Source organism: Macrobrachium rosenbergii, chromosome 20 (assembly GCF_040412425.1).
Source record: "Macrobrachium rosenbergii isolate ZJJX-2024 chromosome 20, ASM4041242v1, whole genome shotgun sequence".
In the NCBI taxonomy this organism is placed as follows: domain Eukaryota; kingdom Metazoa; phylum Arthropoda; class Malacostraca; order Decapoda; family Palaemonidae; genus Macrobrachium; species Macrobrachium rosenbergii.
This window is the reverse complement of record NC_089760.1, coordinates 5,581,220-5,608,520: the sequence shown is the minus strand read 5'-3', so window position 1 is coordinate 5,608,520 and position 27,301 is coordinate 5,581,220. Positions and strand designations below refer to the sequence as shown.

At 35.9% G+C, this 27,301-nt stretch overlaps 1 protein-coding gene across 1 annotated transcript in view; it reads right to left on the bottom strand.

Moving 5' to 3' along the window:
* Positions 1 to 12,500: 12,500 nt before the first annotated feature.
* LOC136849014 (cytoplasmic dynein 2 intermediate chain 1-like) overlaps positions 12,501 to 27,301 on the bottom strand; it is a 49,171-nt gene continuing 34,370 nt past the window's right edge. The window contains 3 exon segments of the mRNA XM_067121857.1: positions 12,501 to 14,719; positions 17,584 to 17,719; positions 19,770 to 19,983. Of these exon segments, the coding sequence (XP_066977958.1) occupies positions 14,594 to 14,719; positions 17,584 to 17,719; positions 19,770 to 19,983 (476 nt within the window). The 3' untranslated portion in view covers positions 12,501 to 14,593.

Here is a 27,301-nt window from a genome sequence, read left to right as displayed (position 1 = left end):
CAATACGTAGACCAGGTATGTGATTAATGAATGGGTCATGCGAACCCACACTGAGCAGGTCATGCAAAACTGTGTGTGTGTGACCCCAAAGAGTTGTGGTGAGCTGAGTTGCTCTGTTCACCTGTTTACCATGATTATCTGATCATGAAAGGACTGAGAAGACTACACGCATCCCATTGCTAGCGGGAAACCCAGTCCGGGGACTTGACTATTGAACATGTGGCTCTAACCCACACTGAGTGGGTTGTGCAAATCATCTCTGTGGGAACCTAAAGAGTTGCGGCGAAGAGAGGTGCTCTGCTCCACACCACTACACCCAGTAGCGGGGTAGTGCCATTAGTACACCTCATGCGGTGCACTGTAGGCATTACAGTGCAGGGGATCGTCCACAGGCATGGGTCAAATCCTTGAATGCTTAAAACCCCTCAAAAACACTTAGAACTGCCCATTTTGATAGCTTAAACACAGAAAAACCCTGTAAAAATGCTTATACCTGAATATTTTAATAGTTTTATCACAAAAAGTGCATTTATTCATGAAAATTATATGGAAATACAGTAATTTGAATATTTCTCAGCTGAAAAATACCTTGAATTGGCGAATTTTCTGCGAATGATGGCTAGATATGTTCACACCGAGTCATGACGTTGACAATGGGGGTTCACTGTCTTAGGTTCTTTGCCTTTTCCCTAGCTGCAATCCCTTTTGTTTCCTTTACTGCACCTCCTTTCATATTCTCTTTCTTCCATCTTACTTTCCACCCTCTCGTAACAATTGATTCATAGTACAACTGCGTGGTTTTCTTTTACTGTCAATTTCCATTTCGGCACTGAATGACCTCATAGGTCCCAGTGCTTGGCCTTTGGCCTAAATTCTGTATTCAGTTCAATTCTCACCTGTCCACCATGATTATCCAACTATAGATATTGCTTCAATCTTTTTATTAAGTGCTGCTTGCAAAACTAGCAGGATGGTACAAGATGACACTTCCAACAAAGAGGTAAAAGTTTACCTAAGCATATCCAGTACATTGGTGAATTGGAGCCAAATGGATGATAACAGAATGTACAGCTATCTAAAGCAACTGCCATGCATGAAATGTTCTAATGATGAGAACTGGGCACTTGAATAGGTTTAAAGGAAGCGCTTGTGAAATAAACAGAGCACTTGATTAGGTTTAAAGGAAGCACTCTTGAAATAAAGTTAATTGTTCCTTATAATTTCCAAAATTCAGTGCTGGTATACTGTACACTGAAGCTATATTAAATTAAGTTTAGACTATATAGGAAAAAAGAATATCTCAAACTTACAAAAATTATGTACAGTACTGCAATTCAGAACTTATGATACGGTTTTGTCAGGTCATTTTTTTTAAATGTGAGGATTCAGCGAAAGAAAAATCAGAGATGACAATATTATTTTTAATTTGTTAAGCTATATATATGGAATATATATTTACAATTATATTTAAAAATATATCTCAAAACAGTGGACGGAACATATAACGCATAATCACATACTTGGACAAGATATACTACAGTAATGTCCATCTAGTGAGACATAAGAAAATAAGGTAAATAAATTCTTGCAATATCTGATGATCACAATTCAAGACAAATTCTGAAAATGAACAGGTATAAAATAAGACACAAATGAAAATCAGTGCAAAAAGTGCATTGCATATTCCTATCCTTGCACAAATTCATACTGTAATTGTTAAAATTTAAAAATGTACAAACTGCTTAAAGAATACAAATTCTTGGTAGAAGTGGAGCCTGTGCCTCCTTGAGCTAATTAGTGTACCTGTATTATGTTTCAGCTAACATACTGCTCTGGAATAAGTTGTCATTCTATTTTTTATTTTTCATAAACTTGCAGTTCTTACCCATTTAAAATACTCAACAAAATGTATGTAAAGTAATTTACATAAATTTTCCATGGAAATCACACATGTAACAACAAATTTTGAATAATTTGTATTTTTCCTAGGAATACAAATTAGAGCCTTTTATATAGGAGTAACTTTCAGTGCGAGCTGGAAACTGGTCGAAACTTGGTAACAAGGTGGTTAACAGGTAGAGAAGCGGGTGAGTGGCAGAGTACCCTTTACTCATCAAATGTTGCCTTCACTTTTCCTATGGCCACAGGGACTGAGTGGGATGGTTGACGCAAAATTAAATGTAAAAGGCTGTGGAAATGTACAAACTACCTTCAATAGTTATTTGTTCCTATAGGAATACAGACCAGTGCCTTTTTTTTTATAGGAGACATTCCTTTAGAGGAAGGTTAGTCCCTAAAACTGACTGGAGTTAAATCCATCATGGAATTACAGGCAGTCGTCACTTATTGGTGGCGTGAGTTAACGGTGTTCCAGTTTTACAGCGCTTGGCTAATGGCTTCATTAACCAGATTTTCGGCGACGGTAGGCAGTTTATCGGAGTCGGTAACCGGTTTATTGGTGTCGGTAACCGGTTTATCGGCGCTGATAAGTGGTTAACAGCGCCGATAAATGGTTTATTGGCACACACAATGTGGTAAATGCCATTTATTACCACAGTTATCGGTGATTTTTGGTTAGCAGTGCTTGGCTGGGACGGAACCCCCACTGTTAACCAGGGACTGCCTATCATGATCCTGGAGGCGCAACTCCTGTAACCCCCACTGGTCTGGCAAAAAAATTGGCCGGAGCAGTGAGGGCCCTTGGACCTGCATGCCCCACCTAAAGCAAGAAGTGATTACTTGAGTAACAATGCTTTGGAGAACAATGATGACCCTCATTCCAGACTTCATGTAAAAAGGCAGGTTAGTTCAAGCTGTTAAAGTAAAGGGCCAAAGGAGCAACTCTGTTGGTGCTTCAATCAAAAGAGACAACAGATTGAGGCCATTGGCATGTGGCCAACTATGAGCCATTAGAGTCATCCAAAGACCTGGGGTGACAGACACTTGGTTTAACACCCTGCAAAGAAGTTTGAGAGGTGGAAATGCATATATGTCCAGGTTGTCCCAGGGACGTTGGAATGCATTTTCCATCATCATCCAAGGATCTGGAACTGGGAGGCAGAAGACTAGAAGCTTCTCACTCAACATGGTTGCAAACAAGACAAGCCAGGAGAACCCTCAAAGCTAGAACAACTTTGTCCCCTGAGGGTGTGGTGATCATTCTGTCTCCACTACCTGATCCTGGTGACTAAGTTGATCTGCAGTAACATTCTGCCTGCCCAGAATATATCTCACAGGCAACTTGACAGCACGAGACACTGCCCACTCGTGCAACCACACTGCCAGCTGACATGCACAGGAATATCATCCCAAGTGACCTGACAACAGCTCTTGAAATGCACCACTAGCCACGCTGTCTGCACTTATAGGATGAAATAAACCTGCCTCTTGGTTGCGTGCCCCATCCCTCCTTCTATGTGTCTGAAAACAGAAACATTTCTGGCTTTGGACGGTTCAGTGGAACTCCCTTTATCAGGTTTCTGTCTTCCATCCACCATGCTAAGTACTTTCTTACTCCCAACTCAGGGGGACAAGATGGGAGGGGAAGATCCCGGGAGGACCTCCAGTGCTGCTTCAGTTTCCACAAAAGTGAGTGGATGTGGTATCCAAGGGAGGAGTAAAGAGGAGCCAAAAATTCCAAAGCGTGAGGTAACTCTATTGTGTGAAATGTAGTGAGATTAGAGAGAGGCACTCTTATCCCTCTTATGGAGAACCAGATTTGCCCACTGGTTGGCACTGGGGCGTGCCAAAGGTGTCAGAACTTTGCCTCCTGACACCAGCAACCTTGGAACGCCCTCCTTTCCCTAATAAAGATGCCTGAAGTGGCATAGACCATCAGTGAGTTTAACTATAGGTCAATCCACAAACAGTCTGGAGCTTCATTGTTATTGTCATCTTCATTGCAGCCTTGGCTGCAGCAGAGAAGGAAGCACTTTCCAGTGGAGTAGCGTCTGCACCCTCAGGTACGCAGTACCTTTGGCATGAAAGTGGTGGGGAAATAAGTAAGCTTGATCTGCTGGATGCAAGGGAACTCCAATTTGACCTGTATAGCAGGGCATTCATCTCCACAACACCTCAAGCAAGCTGTGATCAGGACAACAGGAACAAGGGTCTTGTTTCAAGAGTTGACTTGGAGGTTTAACTGTCAGCGAGACAGTTGCCTAGTAAGAAGCTGTGGTCTGCTACCAAGAGAATCACCACAACAGAAAGATCCCCTTCCTTTGTAGCAACAGCAGAAGATACATTCTGGACCATAAAGGAGTTCTCGGGTGTTAGAGCTTTCTCTTCCTTGGCCAGGTTGTCCAAGAAGGCAGTGAATGACGGGCTCCCCGGGATATAAAGGAAAGGCCATATCTTCCTAAAATACTGCAGTGTTAACATCTTTCTGTGGGCATTAGGAGCATCAGTGTCAAAGTTAAATTGTCCGTGAGCAACATCACTACTGATGGAGCTCCTTCATCAGAAGCAGCTTTGTCCTTGGGTGAGAGGACATGATCAGTCTTATTCTTAGGCCTAGTGTAATTCCCCTTTGAGGGAGAAACATTTACAGAAGGAAGTGGAATGGAAATTTGGGGTAAGGAGGAGCTAGATGTGTTCAGTGGTGTTGCTGGGGTATTATTTCCCCAAATGAAGGTGGCAAATGCTTATTGTCCTTCTTCCTTCTCTTCCCAAGCCTAAAACACTGAGGCAAATCCCATAATAAACATTCCTTGCAGGGAGAAGCCCTTTAGCAATCCCACCATCTGTGAGAAGCACATGCAGTACAGCATAAGGTTCTGCTACTCTAGGTAACATCAACTGCCCACAAGAGTGACCAGGTCCCTCACAGCAATGTAACTTTTTATCCATAAAATGAAAAAAAAGACTGGCAAAAAAAAAAAAACAAGAAAAACATACCAAAAACAGGAATAAAAGAGGCTGACTTATGCAGTCCAAGCCTTTCAACCAGTCAGCAACATGAAGTGCAGTGTAGTGGAGGCAACATTTGGTGAGTGAGGAATGCTCCCCTGATCACTTCCTTTCTCCACCTGTTAACCATCTGGTTAACTATCTTGTTACCAAGTTTTGACCGGTTTCCAGCTCACTCTTAAAGATTGTATTTGTAATCCCATAGGAAAAAACCAATATTGTTATCATTGAGAATCTAAATGTGCTTCATAAATTATTTGTGTCTCATTAATAAGTTAATCAGCATTTAAACTTACTAGAAATGAAGAAAAGTATGATGAACATAACTTGTGGTTTTAGTGGTAGTAATTGTATGAGAAAATGTTAAAGTGAAAAACTAAGATACTGTTGCCTCAAAGCTTCAAGTCATGGGTCTGGTATGTTCTAACATAAGTTTATTGAAATGAATCATGCTAAATCATATAAAACTTTAGGGGATTCAGATTCTCAGACAAATAAATGTGCTTATGTACTGACAAACAAACTTCATGAAGAATATGCACTGCACAGGCAGTCCCCAGTTTATGGTGGGGGGGGGGTTCCTGTTCTTGAAAAATGCCGTAAACCAGAACATCATAATAATACAGGCAGTCCCTGGTTATCAGCGGGGTTCCGTTCCCGACGGCGTGACAACAACCAAAAATCGCCGCTAACCGACAATCGGTGACAATAGCACTGATCCCCAGTTAGTGGCGCTGATAACCGGTGATCAGTGCCGCCGATAAGAGGTGATCAGCGCCGCCGATAAGAGGTGATCAGCGCCGATAACCGGATATCAGCGCCGAATGAAAATCTGGTTTTCGTCGTCTCTAGACAAGCGCCGTAAAACCGGATCGCCAGTAACCGAGGCCGCCGATAACCGGGGAGTGCCTGTAATGTCAATGAATGGCACTTACAGCGCTGTAAAATCGGTTTATGGCACCATAAAATCAGGTTCACAGCGCCGTAAAGTTAGAACACCGTAAACCGAGGACTACCTACTCTTTTCATTGAATGGGGTTAAGTTATGCACTAAGAGGAGGTTTATCCAGTGGTGTTACTATGTTAACAGCGAGATAGGGTGGAACAGTATTCTACAATGAAAACTGGTTGGACTCTGAACTGTGCCTTAAAAAAGTTAAGACCATTATTTTTATTTTGAGGATTACTATTGTTAGTAAGCTAGTTATATACAACTACTGTATGTGTGCTCGAGTTAAGGTGAGGAATAATGAAACTGACTTGAGGCAAACTGTGATCCTATGGTACTGTATCAAGGTTGTGCACTGATGTTTGGAAGTACATGTACTACAAGGTACACCTAATTTGTATGGAAAAATATTCACATCTTCAATTCAATAAGATCTGCAAAACCTAAATTAAAGTACAGCATAAAATGTCTCAAACCTAATAGGTTTAAGTCTGGTGGTACAAAGAAGCCTATATTCACTAATATAAGCTGTACAGTAATACCCCAAACTTGCGCGGTTCGAGATAAGTGAATTCACAGACAAATGAACTTTTCATTGGAACCCAATTGTCATACACAAGTTTTTCACAGAAACGCGAACATTTGTGAATCCTCAAGAAACCTTGCAAAAGTGTTTGTTTAATTTTTTGTCTAATTTATAAGTTTTCAAGCTTTTATGTGCAAATTAAATAATGTTAAATAATAATTCTCTCTCATTCTCTTTTACTGAGATGAGAGAATTTTTGTATAATGAATAAATGATTTACCTAATAATAAGTTCAGGCAGTCCCTGGTTTACAACAGGGTTCTGTTCTTACGCCGCGTCATAAGCCGAAAATTGTCGTAAACCAAAAAATAGTCGAAAATCGCCAAAAATCATAAGAAAACCTTACTTTTAATGCTCTGGGTATATTGAAAACAATGTAAACTGCATTTTTATTGAGTTTTTTTTTTTTAAAAACTCCAAGCTTTGATTATTTGATTATTCTGCTGTTTTGGAACATGCGTCGTAAACCAGGAAATAATTTCTGATGAATATATCTGAAAAGCGTCGGAACGTCGTTAGCTGGACCCGTCGTAAACTGGGGACTGCCTGTACTAATTTTCAAATAATAAGATTAAATAGTAATATTATTAATAATATAACTGTAAAATTACAAATTCGTATGTGATACGTATTTTCAACAAACAAATATCTTTCCCTCATCTTTTGTTTAACTAGTTGAAGAGAAGCTCAAAGGCAAAGCTGTCAAATATGTCAATTTAATATGACAGGAAGGGAGGGGGGGGGAGTGTTGCCGATTAGCAGTTCAAAGGATTGTCTCTCTCTCTGCCCGTAATAATTCATAAATAATTGCACTCTCTTAAGTAAGAACAACTCTTATCTCTCTCTCATTCATTGTTAGTGCCCACACATATTTTACAACCTATGTATTATTGTTTCTGTACTTCTCTACCTGTTAGGTAGATAATTTTAAATTAATCTAATTTTACCTGTGCCATCTAAAAACTGTAAATATGCCATTCTAAAATGATAAAACGGAGACAGAGCATTTCAGAACAAAGTGAAATAGACAGAATAAAGTTGTTCTTAAAAACGAGGTTGAGAAGACTTCTAAAATTAGATCGGTGGGTTGGGGAGAGAGGGAAACAGTACAGTATACGTAACCTTCACACACTCCTATATTTTTACATCATTTATTTCTTTTTTTAAGGGTAATGCATTAAGCTAACTTTTAAATGAAATTACAGTAACTTTAATTTTATTTAAAAGTTAGCTTAATACTTTGGGAGCATGATTAGGGTCATATTTAGTGTTTAAACTTTAGAAATAAGCATTTATTAGCATTTTTAGAGATTGTGCCAAACTTGTGAAAATTCACCTTGCGCGAGGGAGTCTGGAACCTAACCTCGCATATGTTCAGGGTATGACTGTACTGAACTTTTTTTGGTAACTAAATCAAGCCAGCACAGTACTGCATTACAGTGGCTTGCTTTGGCCACTAATTTAGATACTGTAAAATATTGTATTGCAGATTACTTTCTACACAAAGTATGCAATATAAACATTTTGTAATTGATATTTGGCTGAGCCCTTCAAATATTTTCATCCCTTGAAATAAAACATACAGACTCTGAAACCAAAGGTCAGACAATAATATTACAACTTTATAATGTGTGAGAAACAAAAATAAAGACAAACTTCATTTCAAACTGGGTACAGTACATATTTGTAAATGATCCAGTGAGATAAAATAATAATCCAGTGAGATAAAATAATAAAGAAACATGTTATATAAAGTATTATAATTTCCAGCTACTTATGACATACAGTGAAAAGAGACAGTACTTGAGAGTTACTGAGTTCACTGCTCACTCTTGAGTAAAGTTGATATTCAGCTTTTGCTAACATACACAATATGTATGGATAACAATCAAATAACAGCATATATTTAGATGTGTAGAGTAAATTTATGAAAGGTAATATAAGGCAGTCCCTGGTTATTGGTGATCTGGTTTTACGCAGCTTGTCCAGTGACAGAAATCGCTGATTTCTGCTTATCGGAGCCGATAACTGGATATTAGCGCTGATACATACATAACAGAGGCGCCAATAACCGAAAATCAGCTATTTTCCACGCCGATAAGCCCCAAAATTGCCGATTTTCGGTTATCATCACACCGTCAGAATGGAACCCCCGCCGATAACCGGGGACTGCCTGGTACTTGGATAAGGCATCTTTCAAATGTACACTACTGTAAATATTGAATCTGGACATGTGAATACTTCTTCCATACTCCCATATAATAAAATAAATCCCCTACAGTGCTCAACAGCTGTTCACTTTATTGCATTTAGAGTTATGGTATTTATAGAGCTTATAGAGGCTTAATACTAGTTCTCTTATGAAATGAATACTACACTGGGTATTACAGACGTCAAATACAGTACAGCTATTCAGCAATTTCAGACTGAGACCAGCATCTGGATACTAGTGTTGAAAAGCATGTAAAAAGATTACTTAATTTTAATGTATATTATAGTAATCGTTAAAAAAAAATTAGAAGTATAAAAATGTACATGTGATTAAGGTAAATGCTAATTGTTTATATCCCTTAAAATTAGTATTCTCAAATGTCAAATATTGCAACACCATTTCCTAATTATTTCTCCTTTAAATGTCAAATGTTTCAACACCATTTTATTATTATTACATCTATAGTTGATTTTATTATTGCTACATCTATAGTTGAAAAACACTAACCCAATGTAATATATGTACAAGACATAAATGTTATCTTTGACTATAGAAATTCATCTGTTTTACAGCTTAAGTGAGAGCAGTCATTTGAAATAACTTATTTGTCTCACTGAAAAATATTGCTGCACCATTGTACTGATGTTATTAGGATCTTTTATTTTCCGGATGTTCCAGGCAAGTTTCTTTCCCTTGTTACAGGAAAAATCATCATTTATCCAAAGGACATTTAAAGAGCATTTTATGTTTTTATGTATAGGTACCCAACATCCAAATACCAGTAAGTACAATATGCATCTTGTCATTCTTGATGGGAAAGTTTGCTAAATTGACGATAATCTATGGTGAGATAAGATAGTTCCTGGCTGCTGATCAGTCAGTGTTTTTTTTTTTTTTTTTATCAATTTCACAAATTCGTTAGCCCCCTTTTCTGGAGGAAAAGGTTCTGGCACTGCTGGTCATGGGTGGCGATTCTCTTTTGGTTCATATGTGGAAGGATACTACAGCAGACAGACTCAGTCCCTCATCAAAGCCACTGAGGTAATTGACAGTATTTCACCACAAAAATTAGGTTCTCTGGACTTTCACATGTAACAGAACAGCCTCTCTTGCTTCTTTTGTAAGAATATCTCGCCCTTCTGACTACCAGTAAGGTGGAATAATTCCTGTGATAGACACTGAGGGTTTTGGACAGGTAGCAAAAGTAACCCCCATCCCTGACAGTATATGAGATATAAAATGATCAATCAATCAGTGCAGTGGAAAAGAAAAGGTCAATTAGTAGCCAGGAACTATCCTAACACAATTTAAGAGTACTTTCCTTGGTTGCCGACAAAGCTTTATGATAAACATTATAATGAGTACATAAGAAGAAATGCAGCAAACTCCTAAATGTTCTCTGGAGATCTGATTTTTCCTGTGCCTCTTGAAAAGGAGACACTTGTAATTTATAGTTAACTGATTTATGATGATATGGGATACTGTATTAATACAAGTATTTAACCCATAAATTAATAAAATCAATTGTTAAAGTAAAACAAAATGAAATAACTTGGTAAATTGATTAAAGTAAAATAAATAAATTGTGGAGGAACCATACAATATTAGTTCTTAGTTATTATAGTTATAAAAAATAAGTTTAACCAGACTACTGAGCTAAAATTTTTAGCATTATTAAGCATACATACTAGTACTATGCTGTATTTAAAATTTTAGAATTATTCAGCTCGCATGAAAACCATGCACTGAACTGTGATTTATTTTAGGCACTTAAATTTTTTACATTCTCTTAAATATAACTTGTAATTACAAATTTCCTGTGGTACACTTAAAAATTGTCAGTTTATTATTAGAACATTACTGTTTTTATGTTATTTTTAAGCATGTAATTATTACATTTTGTAAATGGAAAGGAAATAATTGAACTACAGTACTGTATAGTACTTGTGAAAGTTACTCAAGTAATCAAGATGCCAAATTTTTTCTTTGGTAGTTATCAAAGTCTGGACCTTTCCTCTGGTGGGACATTTATAATATCCCCAATGAGGTTACAAGTTAGCCAACTTCAAAGCAGAATTGTATATACATCAGCTGATGAAACAGTACATACAGCAGTCCAGCTTTCTTTAATTAGACCTCATTTCCAAGTAACCAAAACATAAATCATATAGATGCACAGAGTATCAAAACACCAGTATGACTGCTGTATCAGGGTGAGCAGTAGTATTCCAGGATTACACAGAAGCACAAGAATTAAGCTAAAACAACAGTATTGCAGACAGACAGAGAGAATGATAACCTTGAACCTCAAAACCAAAGAAGGGGTTAGGGAATTGGCAGTAATGTCCTGTGTAATATGCAATCTGTATCCCATAAGAAAAGTAAGGACTTTCAAAATTTTGTGCACCATATATATTCATTTGGCATGATGAGCTGTAAATAATCACATGCTACAGTTTGTTAATCAGAGAGATTGGCTAACTTAACTGCTGCAATCTTGAAACTTGAGGCCAATTTGAGATGGAATACTCTACAACCAAGGAATTAACAATTCTTAATAAATTCCTCACCGTCTTGCCAGCGACAAATAAGTTGGACAGACAGGTAGAGAAGGAAGAGAATATCAAGAAATGCTTCTGGCTCTTTGCACTCTTAATTAAATATGCTACTGGAGCATATCAGGCATATATATCATTAAATTTTTCTTGGACTTTTGATAAAAATGCATTTAAACCCTTTTGACCCCATGATTCTTTTTACAATCAGAAACAGTATACTGTACCTTGTAGAGTAAAATATATTTGTAATTTACAACATATTTCAGTTCATATTCTTCAAATCTGCCATAATTTGCACAGGTAAATTAAGTAGGGCAAACTTCCACGAGTTTGCCCTACATCATTGCAGGTATGAAGATTTAACATGGCAGGTTTTTACAGTTTAAGATAACATTCATATTAGAATACACTGTATAAATGCATAACATTAAATATCAGGTAGGGTGCAGTCATTATTAAAGGCACAGTAGTATTTGAGACTTGTGACTTGAAAATAGTTACATTCCTGAAAGAGTGCAAATGAGTAGACTGAAAAAATGAAGCTAAAAATAGTCATTACTAAATACAAGAGCACATTATTATACTACAGTATTACTGTATATTTATTATTCTGTAGAGTATATCAGTAGATTGTATTTTTAAAGTATTTTTAAAGTAATAAAATCTACTGAACTCAAAGTTGGAACCCGACATTGCTTCAAATGTTAAATCAGATCTTGTATGAAATATAATTAAGAAAGCCTTAAATTATACTTGAGGAGACCCTTAAATAAACTATAGTACATTAAGCTCTGTAATTCCATCTGTAAAAAATATGATAAACTATAAATACTTTACTAAATAAATTAACCTGTCATTCATAATACAATAAATGCCTCACAAGAACACAAAATTCTTTCAAATTAAAATTTCAGATATGTGCAGTTAAAACAGAGTAAGAGAAATGCATGCAAGATGCATGTCTAATATATCTATCTTGAATAAATGATTAAAACCCTCTCAGAAATATGGACGGTATTGTATTCTATACAGAAAATATTATTAATAAGAACCAGCTTATGACTCATTGGTTATATTCACTCAGTATTTTCTACAAGTTTTCTTAGATACTTGGGAGTATACTATAATAACTAAGCACTGTTCATTGATACATTGTATAGAAGACTATTTACAATTGTAGCTGCATTATAGTAAAAATGATCACTTTGAAAATGTTGCTTAACAATCTAAATTCCATTACTACACTTTTTTTAGTTATTTAATTTTCACCATCACTGGTTAAGCTTGTTTTTGTCTTTGATCTTTATTATGCTTATTTTTAATTAACCATTTTCATCAGATCTTTATTAAATATGGCAGGAAGTTTAACCCATGGTCCCCAGATTATTTGACCCAAATGATTACTACACAGACCTACCTACAAGGTAGTGAAATCACTTGCATATGGCTGAAACCATCAAAAACCTAATACTGTACTGTACACATATATCTCTAGTTATAAACATTTTTTATCTCTAGTTATAAACATTTTAAACAAATTATTTCACTTGGCTAACAATTCCAATCATATTTCATCTCAAAGAGGTCTTGGGGCATCTCCACTAAGGACATTCACCCCTCTAATGAGCTAAATAAAATATCACAGACTAATCTGAAATAGTTTTTAAAAAATTAGTAAAATTGTGTCAATTCCCTCAGATGTCCAGGGCAAATTCTACATGATTTTCTCAGGAAATTTCAAACTGATATTGTATTTAGCAGCAATGATCTTTGAGACAGTTGGATTATTCTCTGACTGTATATTAAATGTCATGGACAATCAGATGTCTAGTTACAGTATGTTGTACCTTTAACCCTATAGTTCAGTGATTATGACACATTGATGCATCATCAAGATCCAATTGCTGATTTAGTTAAGACAAGCTGATATATTATTTCGGCATATTTTAACTTATTTTTACTCCAATTTGCGCCTTGAATTTTTTCCTTTTAATGAAAATATCACAATGAAGTAAAGATATTTTTCCTTAAAAGACACCAGAACGAGTAATAACATAAATAGTAACTTCACAGACAGTATACAAAGCAAGCCAGGCTCTGGGTAAAACAGGACTTACAAAAGGCTGACTGACTGAAAGAGTTAAAGTACTTTTTATTTTCCAATTAGCACTGAATGACTTCAGTGGTCCCAGTGCGTAGCCTTTTGCCTAAATCTCATATTCCATTTGATTCTTTGAATTTCAGTGTTTTTGGAAAATAAATGTCTATTTAATGAAACATTCTACATTTGTTGAGTTGTACCTGTGTCATGAGGTTATACAAGAAAGCCATGCCCTGAAAAAGGTAATGTTCTGACATGTACTTAGAGAGCCATGCCCTAGAGAGGGTAATGCTCCAACATACTTAGCTTCTCAACATATGTAAAGAAAATAGTCATTTTATTAAATAAAAATGATTTGCCTCCTGCATCAGACATTTTATTAATAGTTTAACCAGACCACTGACTTAACATTTTTCAATTTCTAAAAGAGTTTACATTTTGCATTTTTCACTAGGGTCAAATTGATGAATGCATCATAAAACTTATACAAGAAAATTTCTGGCATAAGCAAGATTAACAGTTGATACTTATGCCCCATATAAAAAAATAACATGATATTTATGTTTCCCATGGTACTTAGGTGAGCAGGAAGTAATTTCTTAATAGAAAAGTTATCTTTGTCATTATCAGATACAAAAATTAATATATAAGTAATTATAGATCAGCAATTCTACCTTGGTCTTGCAGTCTAGTTGAACAATGTGAAATAAAGTAACATTTCTTAACTGGTTAAGTGATGAAATTATAGCCATAATTTCTCACTGATTTTGTAAAAAAACAAAACATATATACTATATAGGTAAAATATTAACCACCTGAAACTGAAATAGACTACTGCAGCACAATTTCTTACTTCTAGAAACAAGAGCAAATATCCCTACAGTATACAATAAGATTACACATGACTAGAATTGTGCACTTGGCTCATTTTCACATTTTAATTACAGTAAAGGGAAAATGGTACATCACAATTTACATTAGAAAAAATAGTTACTTTTATTCTTTACTTAGAGCATAAAATACTTCATGCAAGCATTGCTGATAGGCAACAATAGTTGTGTTTCAGACCATTTGTACATGACTTGTCAGTGACTAGGATAAGTTACACAAACAGTATTTTGCTTCTAAACTAATCATAAAATAGTTCTGGTTTTCAGTAGCACCATTAGTTTTCAGTCAATTCAGGAAATGTAACAAGAAAACCAGACAATAAATAATGTTACATCAAAACAGTTCAACAAAAGTATTCACACCTAAAAGTTCTCTTTCTTTACCAGCTTCAGATTATATTTACATAATAGGTAAATCTTTCCAGTTCTGTATCGTAATCATCTTGCAAATGATGAGTAGAAAATTCGGGACCAACTTGTCTGAGGACCATTTCTCCACCATCACTTGCAAATACCTGTTTATAAATAAACAAAAGTAAGGTATTACATAATTTAGCCAATTTTAAAATATCTGGCGACAGAATACACGAGAAAAGCAAGAGAGATGAGCAATTCTCATACAGATTTTTCAACATAAATAATTTAGCCATCATGGTGACAACAAAAGGGTAGGAATTTTCCACCAAAATGCAGGTATCTGGACTTTTTGTCTGATTGGTACAGACCTAATATAAAATGGCGGGGGACACTGACTAATCCATATTACATTATATTGTAAGAGAAATTCCTTTACTTGAACAATTTCCGGGAACAGATTAAGTTCATGAGCCAAAGTATAATGTGTACAGTCATCTCTCAATTACCCAAGGCCCTGTCAAATAAGGGTGAAATCTGGATAAGGGCAAATAAAAAACTACAGGAATAAAACCAACTCCATACCCTTATTCCTCCTACCATAAACACTCAGAACGCTTATGAATAACAACCTTCACACTTTAAACTGAAATCTTTGAGCAAAAGGCAATTAAACCTATATTTGTAACAAAATGTATTATATAAATGCACTTTTTAAAAAAATTTTCTCTTAACACATGGTAGGCTATCTACCTATCAAATTGTGTTTATCACTATAAATGTATTTTTATTTGTTGCAATATTGTATTACCATACCCCAGATACAAAATGTGTATGTGTGAACTATTGGCTGGGTGTAACACTTACAATACCCAATGGCATATGTTAAACAGCCTATAACAGCTGTGTTTTAGATAAAGGTAATGGTAATGAAACTCAGTATTTTGCTAATCGAATCCATTTATGCTGTATTATCATCATCTTGTATCATCATCGTAATATAAAAAACTGATCATCTAGCAATGTGTTTGAGCAAGCTAGACTAATACTTTATGTTCTCAAAATCAGCTGATTGAGTCCTACTACTGAAATAATTAGGAGAATCAGTTTTTAGTTGATAAAAGAAATGGATTATTACTGGATTTATTATTTTTATTTTTGTAAATAAAATAAATGTAAAACAGGTATACAAAGGTAAACTAACATACGGGCAGTCCCCGGGTTACATTGGCCTCGTCTTATGTTGTTCTAAGCTTACGGCACTTTTCAAATATATTAATAAAAAAATCTGTTCCGGATTACAGCGGATGTTCCGAGGTTACATCGTTTCAGTCTTACGATGACAGAAGAATGTTTGTAAATTTTTGGAGGAAATTCTACAAGATGCACACTTTACTAGAAGCAAGGTAAATCAGTTGAGAAGTTTTCAAGACAACCAAGGGATTAAAGGTAAGCATTTCATCACTTTATTTCTCATTTTTAGCAGTTTTGAGTGATGGACAGGATAACTCATATTAGTATTAATATTACATGCCACTCAGTTTGGATGAATTTAGCGGGAAAGATGTTCATAGCACTTCAGTGGTCCATAAATGACTTATAGCAACTATAATAGCTCAGCACGGGAGAGACATCGATCAGTATGCCTTGAGATTTCAGAGGGGAATATACTGCCTCTCTGCAGCTCCAGGATATCTTTTTTTTTATTTGCTCATAAATATACCTAGGGATTGCTGTTGGTTTAAGTTCTCATCTTTTATGATAGTATGTCAGCTATAATTGTAATTTTGCAAATAAATACAGTACAGTATTAGAAAAAACATGTATACCTCACAAAAAGTTACTGCATCTCTCCATCTCAGTAAATCTTGTAAATATTTTATAACAAATATACTCAGAATCTGTCACTGATTTTAGTTCTTATCTGTTACGATACTGTGTGAGCTGTAATTATAATTTTACAAAATAAAAATAATTAGAAAAAACATGCATAACTTGGTAAAATTAACATATTTTTATGAGTGTCTTGTAAAAGAGGCCCACACAGGGTTGTAAATGGTCATTTTCAACTTCCTGTGGAAGGAGGGTTGTAAATGGTCATTTTCAACTTCCTGTGGAAGGTAGGGAAAATTTTTAAATTTGTTTTTTTACACCATGTGCATTTGCCTATCTTCCTCTTTCCATTGATGAGTTTTTTCTTAAATTGGCCAGCCTTAAAGTTTGCCCAGTCTGGGGTGTGCTTGATATATATTTACCCCACACTTAAGAGTTAAAATGTTTATGCCAAAGATCTCTGACAAATACTGACATTTAATTGTACACCAGCTGCATCTGTAGCAGTGTACAATCTAACATCTTGATAGTTTGTGGCCCGCCTAACATGTATGTACACGGAGACATCTGCTTTCATTTCTCTCTCACCACTGTCTCTCAACAATAGCTGCCGACTGTGCTTCATTTACTGTTGAAAAGTTTTTATTAAGCAGCAGTGTGATGACAGAAGGGGAACTTTCATCGTCAACAACTTGGTCGGCTAAAATGGCGAGAAAGGATATACACTTGGAATTAAAACTGAATGTGGTTAATCAGTATGAAGAACGAAAAAGAATAAGCACAAGAGCACGTGACCCAGAACTTCCATGTTCAACATTGTCAACAAATCTTTAGGATCGAGAATGCATTGGTGAAGTTGTGAAAGGGTTTTGCTTCAGTGAACTCTATTATTATTACAAAGCAAAGGCAAGGGCCAATCATTGAAACTGAAGTTATTAATGGTGTGGATAGACGACCAGGTTAAAAAACGAACACCATTACGCCTTATTACCATCTTGGCAAAGGCTAGAAGTCTTTTTCAGACCCTTAAGGAACGTACAAGTGATGGCTTTAAAAAAAAAATTTATCGCAAGTACTTGATGGTTTGAAAGTTTCAAATGAAGATTCAATTTGCATAACATTTGGATAACAAGAGAGCCTAGAAAGTGTTGAGTTTTGATGAATCCATAAAAAAAACATGTGGCAAACTTACTGCATACAAGGGATGACGAGATGTTGGGTTCGTAGGAGCAATATTAAATGAACGTAAAGCTCCTCCCACTAATCCTCCAGCTTCTACTGTCAACATTGGGAAGATGTCACCAGCACTTAAATCCCATATATGGAGTCTGAAAGGTGAAAAAATGTGATTCAGGTACTATCTGACAATATGTACTGTAAAATGTGCACTAATGTACAGAAATATGATAATTTAAGAAAGCAACCAGGAAGTTCAAAACAACTATACCTGAGGTTAAGTCTAGAAATTTATTATGAAAAACTTAAGAGGTCTGAACAACAGGAGGCAATAAAACAGACTGTTCAATCACCTGATGTTGCAAAAACTGAGGTCATGAATAATTTAATGTTACAAAACATTATGAAAACAGTACATAACATGCCATGCACATGTGACTGGATGTGTTCTTAAAAAAACAATATATTTTTGAGTTAAATACAAGTGAACAGCTTGTGAACCACTTAAAATATGAATTTTGATTATTAATCTGCAAATAAATGAATTATAAATACTGTGCTTTAAGAATGAAATTATAAATACTATGCTTTAAGAATGAAAGCAAAATACAGTACAGTATATTGAAATCAGCAGCTTATCTTTTTGTCAAATACTTTATATATTCCAAATTCAATCAGAATATTAATAAAACTATAACAAAAGTTTTTATACGAGCCCATTAACCATAATTAGCCTTTTTTCCTACAAAGAGGACCCAACTACTATACACTGCCTTGAAGAGCTGAAAGGTAAAAGTTTCCACTATGCATGCCCTGCCCAAAATCCATCATCAGCCTGGGATGTTTCACATTTTTCTCTGCTAACCCCCATCTGGAAGACTGAAGGGAAGGCAGGACTGCACACAGGGTTATAATTAAAATAGGTTGTATAATAACTTTTTGTGTAAAACACAAAGTTTGTTATTTGAAACTCCCAATAATCATAATTATCTTGAGTCACTATTCACAAGGGAGGGAAAAGCAGAACCCCTGAAGAGCACAGAAGATCCACATGTAATGAGTCCAGTTCTTTTAGATGGCAGACAGTGAAGCCATATTTGATTAAGGGAATCCAGATACCTTCTGTAGACAATGGATGTAACAGAAGTTAAACGGTATCTCCGAACAGTACTGTATACCAGTCTTCAAAAAGTACCTTCCATCTCACCACTTGCACCACTTTTAAATTTGAAACAGTCAATTATGGTACAGTAAGGGATTCCAAGGTCACACACTCAAGGAAGACTTTAAAAGCTGTTTTTATTGAACACCTGAGGTTAAGGTGTTATCCAGACATATGGCATACAGGGCATGGTCAGCTGATCTCTGTCTTCCTTGATCGTACTCTGGAAATGACAGTCAACATATAACAACAAGCATCAGCAGTGGCTTGCCACATGTTTTTTGGTGACAGATGCTGGGCTTTGCAATGCAATAAGGCCAAGTTGAATGTGAATTAGAATTTGCACAGAAAGCTTTTAAACATCCTGTATAATTCTATGTTATAACTTACCAAGTTTACTACTAAAACAGTTCTTGCATGTTAATTTTCTTTGAAGAGGAAATAAATTGATCAAAAACATACACTATGAACCAATTTAATATTCTGACAAGCGCACCTACTTAGCAGCTATATTTTGGGTGTAAAATAACTGTCACATTGATCCTCTTTATTGTTCAAATAATCAGTTATGTAATATAGCATTTGATTATTGTATCATCTTGTAGAAGGTACTAAAATGACAAATTTTATGCAAGATTCAGGTTAATGCTTACAGTATATTGACATTTCAGATGAATAATAAAGCCAGATAGTCATTTTTTGTCTTGTAAGACTAATAGGTGCATGAAAAGAGGGGTTGGGAGAGGGAATTATTTAAGTAATGGGTTGCGTGAACAATTTTAATTTGACTGTAAAAAATTAATACACTATAAAACAATCACTTACAACAGCCCAAATTATAATTTAAGTAGGAAGGATCAATGTGCTCAAGAACGCCATAATGGCTGATTGGGGAAAGGGAATAAAAACACCACTGTAAGCTTGATTGTTAAAGAGTAATCACTAGCACTTAGGAAATTAACCATTCCTACAGATTTACAAAGTAAACAAACCATATTGTGCATTTTTAGTTATATAAATACCTCTAGTGATTAGCTTACCTTGCCATTGAGTCCAGCACATAAAACACACAAGGCCGAGCAGGTGACCACTGTAACCCTTTTACTGGAGCACAGTCTGGAGCTGACTGCCAGGTAGTTAAGGGTCTCTCTGAAGATATGCTATGAAGCCTGACCATACCATCACTGCTTCCAACCAACATGTACCGATAATCGTGAGGGCACAAAGCAATACACAAAGATTCACATCCAGGTTCTGTAAAATAGCGTGCATGTATGTTTTGGTAAAAAAAGTCATGATAACATACTCTCTCCTGCTTTTTATCATTTCAGTATACAATAAGTAAAATGTAGGAAAACATACTCAAACTATTTCTATCCCTCTTTCTGTCATATAAAAATGGTTGAAGATAACCTACCAATTACTGTACTGTATTTTTCAACATTTAGAGACTAGAGAATTTGTAAATAAGCATGACAAAAGTTCTGTGTTCTAAGAATTATGCATATCATGAGTCAATGAGGACATCTATTACCAACAGATATCAATCAGCAATGTAAAATACAGTACTTTGAATTTCTTTAAACATATAGATATGTAATTAGTGTTGTATACATTTGTTATTTGAACTTTCAAGATAACCATTACAGTATAAGCATTTTTAGAGGGGGGGATTTGTGGATTTTAAATGCGCGGGGGGTTGTGGTACACATCCCCCATGAATACGGAGGTTGACTGAGAGCCCAGTTGAGATCTCTATATAACACTTTTAAATTTCCTCATATACCTTTTTGAAGACAAATGCCTTGCTGTTACAACAATCATGGCATAAAGGCAGCATTATGGATTCGGTATTAACTCTAGTATACAAATTGTCACTTCCCTTCTCCTGTCTTTTGCACTACAAAGACCCACTCCCGAAAGGCTCCCAATTACTTGGTCCTTGAGCTGGGCTCTCTTAGACAGGGACGATACATCACACAAACAGCGGACCAATAATTATTATTGTCCCCTGGCCCATCATTCCTGGCCAAGAATGAGAATCCTTCAAGAAGGAAATCTATTTAGCAGACAAAATACTGTGACCGGTTCAAGCACTTAAGGTTTACCCAGAGGTCACGGCAAACAGCCCAGAGAGTCTGATTTTCCAACACCCTAGCACAAACAAACCACTCTGTGTACAAGGACTGAGAATAATTTTAGTGTCCCTCATTAAAAAGGCAAATCCACACTCCTTTCCTAGGTCACATGATATTAGGGAAGTAAGTAATGTACATCATTGGCTTTCTTCAGAAATGTCTCTTTTGAAGAAGTATCCGAATGTACAGGGTCATCAGAGACAGTATTCTTAAAACTTTACGCCACGAGCTCGAACAAATTTGACTACACTGTGTTTCAATAGGTGGTATGGTTAGTCCTAAACCCATAGGCACTACAGCAGAAAACCAGGGGTCTTCTTGATGGTGAGTTTGCTAACTATCACTGGGGAAAGTGTGACAGTACCACAATGAAAACCAGATTGCTTAGGTAAGTCACTGTAGAACTATACCCTAAAACATAAGTTCATGTTTAGTTTCTTGTTCTTTGTTACCAAAACCTGAGGGGTATTTGGAATAAAGAATGGGGCTTGGCTTGAAACTTGTGGCTTGACCTCAGATCAGAAATTTTTTCTTTGGGGTGTTGGGATTAAAATTTAAGAGCTTAAGCTATTTTGTTACCAGTCAATTTCTTTTTAAAGCTCCTTGAGGATGAAATAAGCAACTATGCTATCAAAACACAGGTTTGATGTAGGAAAAACCTATTTTTGGTAGTTGCTGTCAAGTCCTCATAACCCTCCCATTTCCCTGACAAAAAGGCATAGGGTTTGGGCAAGGGATCATCCTGCACTGACCAACAGAAAGTAATGGCTTCCTGGTCTCTTGCCAGTCTGTTGTTGACCATATGGCAGACTGCTCATGCGCAATAATCACTTCCTCTTCTAGCAGCTTTGACGAAGGAAATATCCTGGGTACAGCTTAGCTGTAAGATAAGGGAAAGAGCCCTCTTATCTTTGAGTCCATTACATACTTCAGCACGTGTTATACTATTTATCACAATTCAGGTCTGGTGAACAAACTTGCTCTCTACAAGAACAACAAATAGTGTGGCTGTCATATTTAACCAGTGTGAGTCTGGTCTTGCAGCCTTTACTGCAGTACCTAACACTAGACAAGCTAGAGTCTGACATACTGAGTTAAAAACAGAGTCATAATTGGAAAAGTCCCGAATATTAGCCGAGTTAATTAAGATTAGCGCACTACCAGAAACACAGAATACTTCACCAAATGAAGAGAAAATCACAATCATCTGGTGAAAAAACGAATCCAAAGCACTGCTCAACAAGCAATGTTTAGTCATTGACAGGCAGAAACAAAGTGCGCTCTTTAGCTGTGTTGTATCTATTCTTCCCCAAAAGTGGGAGGGGGCAAGCTACCTACACCCAAAACAAAACAGTTGCCATTGGAACTTTGTCAATACTGTCTTCCCTTCCAGTTATGATAGCCGTACAGTTGCCAGTGGAACTTTGTCAATACTGTCTTCCCTTCCGTTATGACAGCACTTGAGTCTTCGGGTCAACTGGAAAAAGTTTGATATGGAATTGACTAAAAAGCCTATGTACTTAGGGATGGATGTGGACACTGTAATGCCCTGGTTCATCCAACAGAATCCAGGATCCATAGACTGTCATCATATGCTTGGTCTCTGCAGCTACAATTTCCTGGGTCTTGGACAGTGGCATCTCAGCCAGATGCCAACTAGTCACCATATCAAACAATTTCAGAAAGGATCTTCAGTGGTGACAACACTTAAAACATTATGGTTGGGGCGGGCCTGGTGCTCTCTCTCTCTCTCTCTAAAGATTCTACTTTTTACTATGTCACATAAAGAGCTGCAGGCATGTGGTTTCCATGAGGCAAGACACATCACATAAACTCAAAGGTTTCAGGAGGTTTAAGTTTTCAAGCCTTCATTTTCATGTGAATGGCAATGCAGTGGAAGTAATAGAATCCATATCTATACAGTTAATGGACATGATATTTGACCCTTTGTCCCTTGACAGTCACTATTTTTGTTTATGTGGGGGGCAGCACAGTAGAAATTATTCAAGAGGTTCACTCCAGAGGGCACAACGTGGTCACCAACAGTCTCTGCAAATATAGTCATGACCTTCCCCTGGAGTGGTTGTTACATCAGGATATCTGCAAGGCTCTATTCAACCATAAGCACTCCAATAGTGATTGGTAGAAAAAATGTCTAAAGCAGTTTAAAACAATTTGTCTAAAATATGATTCATCTAAATTGTCTAAAATACAATCTGTCCAAATGGCCAGTTAACTACAATATACAGTGGGTCCCCACTAGATTGCGGATCAGCAATCATGCCTTCAGTTAATTGCGGGTTGTGGAAGTTAAATCCAAATATATTGTGGAAAAGTCACTAATTTGCAGATTTTTTCCAATAGCAGTATTTACTAATTACTGATTTTAATTTTATTTTCGTGACTAAATACATTTTTTACGATAAAAAAATTATTTGTTAATTTTCAAATATTAATATTAATGTAAACACAGCAAAATATAAAAAAAAAATGTTAAAATAAAAACCCTCAAAATCACAAAACATACCTCAGTTCAACACACACACTCACTCTCTCTCTCTCTCTCTCAGTTCTGTATACATATCTCTTAATGAAAAACACAGCAAAATATCAGTAAAATGTTATATCACTTCCAGAATTGATTTATACTGGATTATTATATTTTCCATACACTATCATCATAATATGTATAAGAAAAATGATCGTCCGAGCATTTTTAATTGTTTTTACTGATGTGAACATAATACCAGTTCTCTCTCTCTCTCTCTCTCTGATGGAAGTTCGTGCTAAGTGTATGAGCTGTATTTTTATTTTTCTCTCTCTTTCCCTCTTCCTTTCTCAGTTCTATCTCTCTCTTCCTTTCTCAGTTCTATCTCTCTCTTCCTTTCTCAGTTCTCTCTCTCTCTTCCTTTTCTCTCTCTCTCTCTCTCTCTCTCTCTCTCTCTCTCTCTCTCTCTCTCTCTCTCTCTCTCTCTCTTCCTTTCCCAGTTCTCTCTCTTTTAATGAATATTTTAATATTAAAATATGAATAAAATGTATTTTTTTAATGCACTCTTGATATTTAATGTAAGACAATCTCTCTCTCTCTCTCTCTGACCATGCGCTATTGGCTGGAGGAGTTGGAAGTAGACAGATTCTTTGTGTATATACTGTCAGAAGGGTGAGATGAGAGAGATTTTTTAGGAGTAAGTAACATGTTATTTGTTTTGTATAGTTTTATACGTAAACATGATGTTTCTTTGTAATTTGTTTAATATTTTCCATGTTATAATTACAACTTTTTGCATTTCAATAACTAGGAAAATATAATAAAATATAGTACATTAGGTAAGATTTTAGCATAATTCTTCTGCGGGAGAGGAGTGTAGCCCTAACTGTCAGTCATTTTGATACTCTAATAAAATATAGTAAATTAGGTAAAGCATAATTCTGTGGGATTCCAGTCTTTTTCTGGTAGATAAGCAGGAGAGGAGTGTAGCCGTCAATCATTTTGATATACTGCCGTGCAGGGTGCTGGGGGTACCAACTTAACATGGATTTTCGCTAATCGCTGGTGGTTGTGGTCCCTAACCCCTGCGAATATGGGGACAGACTGTGTTATAGAAATTGTTGCCTAATGCATAATGCTTCACGTAGTCTTTAAGAGTTAACACTTGTGCAGAAACATGCAAATTGATCAGACCAGTAGACAAATCAGAAAAGGTTAACTCTTGCATCTGAACTTTTAAATTAATCCAGAAGCTCAAGATGTGTGTTCAATTTATTGATTCGGAAGTAAAAAGTTGTTTGACAATGATCATATACATTTTAAAATATTGGTGAAGATAGAGAAGATATTTATTGGAAGTGTGATAAATTTCCTGAAACAAAGTGTCATGCTTGTGTAATTACTGTACCATCATGATGAAGTTGTGAAATCTTCACACACCACAGTCATGTGTTAGACTTCGTTGAAATTGCAGCTAAAGAAACTGTTGCAAAAATGCATAAACTGGCTAAATCAACATGATATGTACACTATTCAGTAATACCTCAACTTCACGGACCTCAACTTGTGGACTAGTGTACTTATCAGTTGTGATATTATGATTATTTTTTGCTTTGCTACCATCTTAGTTATGATACATATTTGAACAAAACTCTTGAACTGAATGTTAAAAGTAAAGTAAAAATTAGATTAGGCTAGGAACTATGTGAAGTTGCAGTTAGCTGTAAGATGTCTTGAAAACATTCAAGTGCAGGCTATAAGATACAGCTGTAGAGTCTTTTTAACTTCAAGGACTTGCTTATCAGAAAGCCAGACCCCGAAAGTGTCTGTTATGTTGAGTTGCTACTACTGCTATCAAACTGTTGCTCCCAAACTTCCAAAGATGAAAAGTATTCAGAGAAAATATGATTTATAAGGGAACAAAGCTCTTGGTGGCCTGGCCCAACCGTTGAGTTACACTGAAACAATTTTCACCCCTAAACCTTAAAAAACTTTTAAAGGTGATCAATTTCTGCTTCATGACTTGGGACCAGTTGAAAAGTGTATATTAATGACTGCAACAAAATGTAACTTACAAAGTTTCTCACAAAGCTCTCACTGGTATTTTGAGTACATTTAAAACTATTCCTTTGCTATTTCACCAATTATATACCCTGCATGAATTAAAATTTAAAGCTTTGCTGTTGCTCATGTTTGCGTTATTACTCAACACAGCAGAAGAAATATATATACAGTAATGCTTTTAAAGCAGAAAAAAGAATTCTGAGCCCTTATGCACCTCATTGTCAATAACGATCAATTTAAAAAAAAAGTAACGATAACAGCAGGCGTGAAAGAATTCCAGTACAAACAAGTGCTTTTTCCACTTCAGCCAAGGTATCTTTTGTGCAATTCAAAATAGTGGTTTAAAACAAGTATAAAACAGGTCCAAATTTTGATTTATGCATGCAGAGGCTACCAGTATTTGTATGTATTTCAGGAGGCACAGCTATAGATGCATTTGGGTTATTATGTGATAATACTTTCCCTCAAGACACATGGATAGGATGGTCTAAGAAAAGGAATGCTTGTCATCCACTTCTCTTTTGCCCAAAACATACAACTCCTTCGAAGGATGGCATTGAGGGTTTGAAACTCAATATGATGCTCATCACCCCAATAGAGGGAAATTTATAAACTTTTTACAGAAAGAGCAGTTTCCACAGAATAGAACTAGAACTCATGAAGCAGTGGCAAGGTAATGCAAAATGTATAAAAGTCTTGTTCAACGTTTTTATCTCGATTCTACTAATTATATTCTTAGTATTGCCCACAACCTTTCTTTTTATTTTAATTAATTTTTTTAGTAAATATTAACTTTTAATAAAATCCTTTCAGTAAATATTTTTATACATTATGAACTCATTTTTTATCTACCCATTTTTCAGTCTTTCACTTTCATACTCATTCCAAATTTATCAAGTAGACATGTGCAATTCTAGTAATTTTCATATATTAGCCAAACTGTATTTTAGACAAATTATTTTTAGAATAAATATTTTAGACAAATTCTATTTTAGTTCCATTGTTTTTGTCAATTTCTGCTAGAGCCCCCTTAGTGGACCTATTTGCAACAAACCTCAACTGGACGATCCAAATTTAGTTTTTTTTTTTTTTTTTTTTTTTAAATTCAGAGGCCTAAATGACCTGGAAGTCTATGCTTCTTCCACTTGGCTTGATTACTGTAGTTTTAGGCAAAGTTCTGAGCTCCACATGTGTGTCAATGACCAGTGCTCCTTTGATCACAACGAAAACAATTTGCAGCTCACCTTTCCTTTGTTGGTAAATATCCACAGGAAGTTTTTCAAGTGACTAGTTTCTACACCTTAACACTCTGAGGTGACAAAGCAAAGTCTTAGAGGTAGAAGATTTTCAGCAGAGGCTGCCAAAATGGTTTTCAACAATTAACCTCCATCAGGAGAAGTGGAACCTATTTTGCAGCTGACATTGAAAGAAGCATTGGCCTGATCATGGCTCTTATTTCACTCCTGAAAGATTATTTTTTATTTTTGCGATTTTAGAGAAAAACTATTGACCTTAGCTATTACAGAATGCAGGTATACACTTTCTCTCATCTTTAAGTTTATGGACAATGTATATCCTTTAGTGGAGTTTAAGAGGTTATGTTAACATTGAGGAAAAGTCCCCAAGATGATAATTAAGCATCCTAAATATGAATTTCCAGTAGTCTTGTTAGTTGCTAAGCCTGTCATATTCTAGCTTCATTATCACTGACCTTTAGGTCTCACCTTTACAAACTTTATCGTCATTTCATAAATTTAATCTCGTATCAAAGCAATTAGAGAAACAGTTTGGCTCATTGTGTGTCCATAGCTAAGCTTGCTAATTTTTTCAGGCATTTCCTCAGTTCTTGGCCATCAGCTCACTAACTCCTTTGGATATCAGC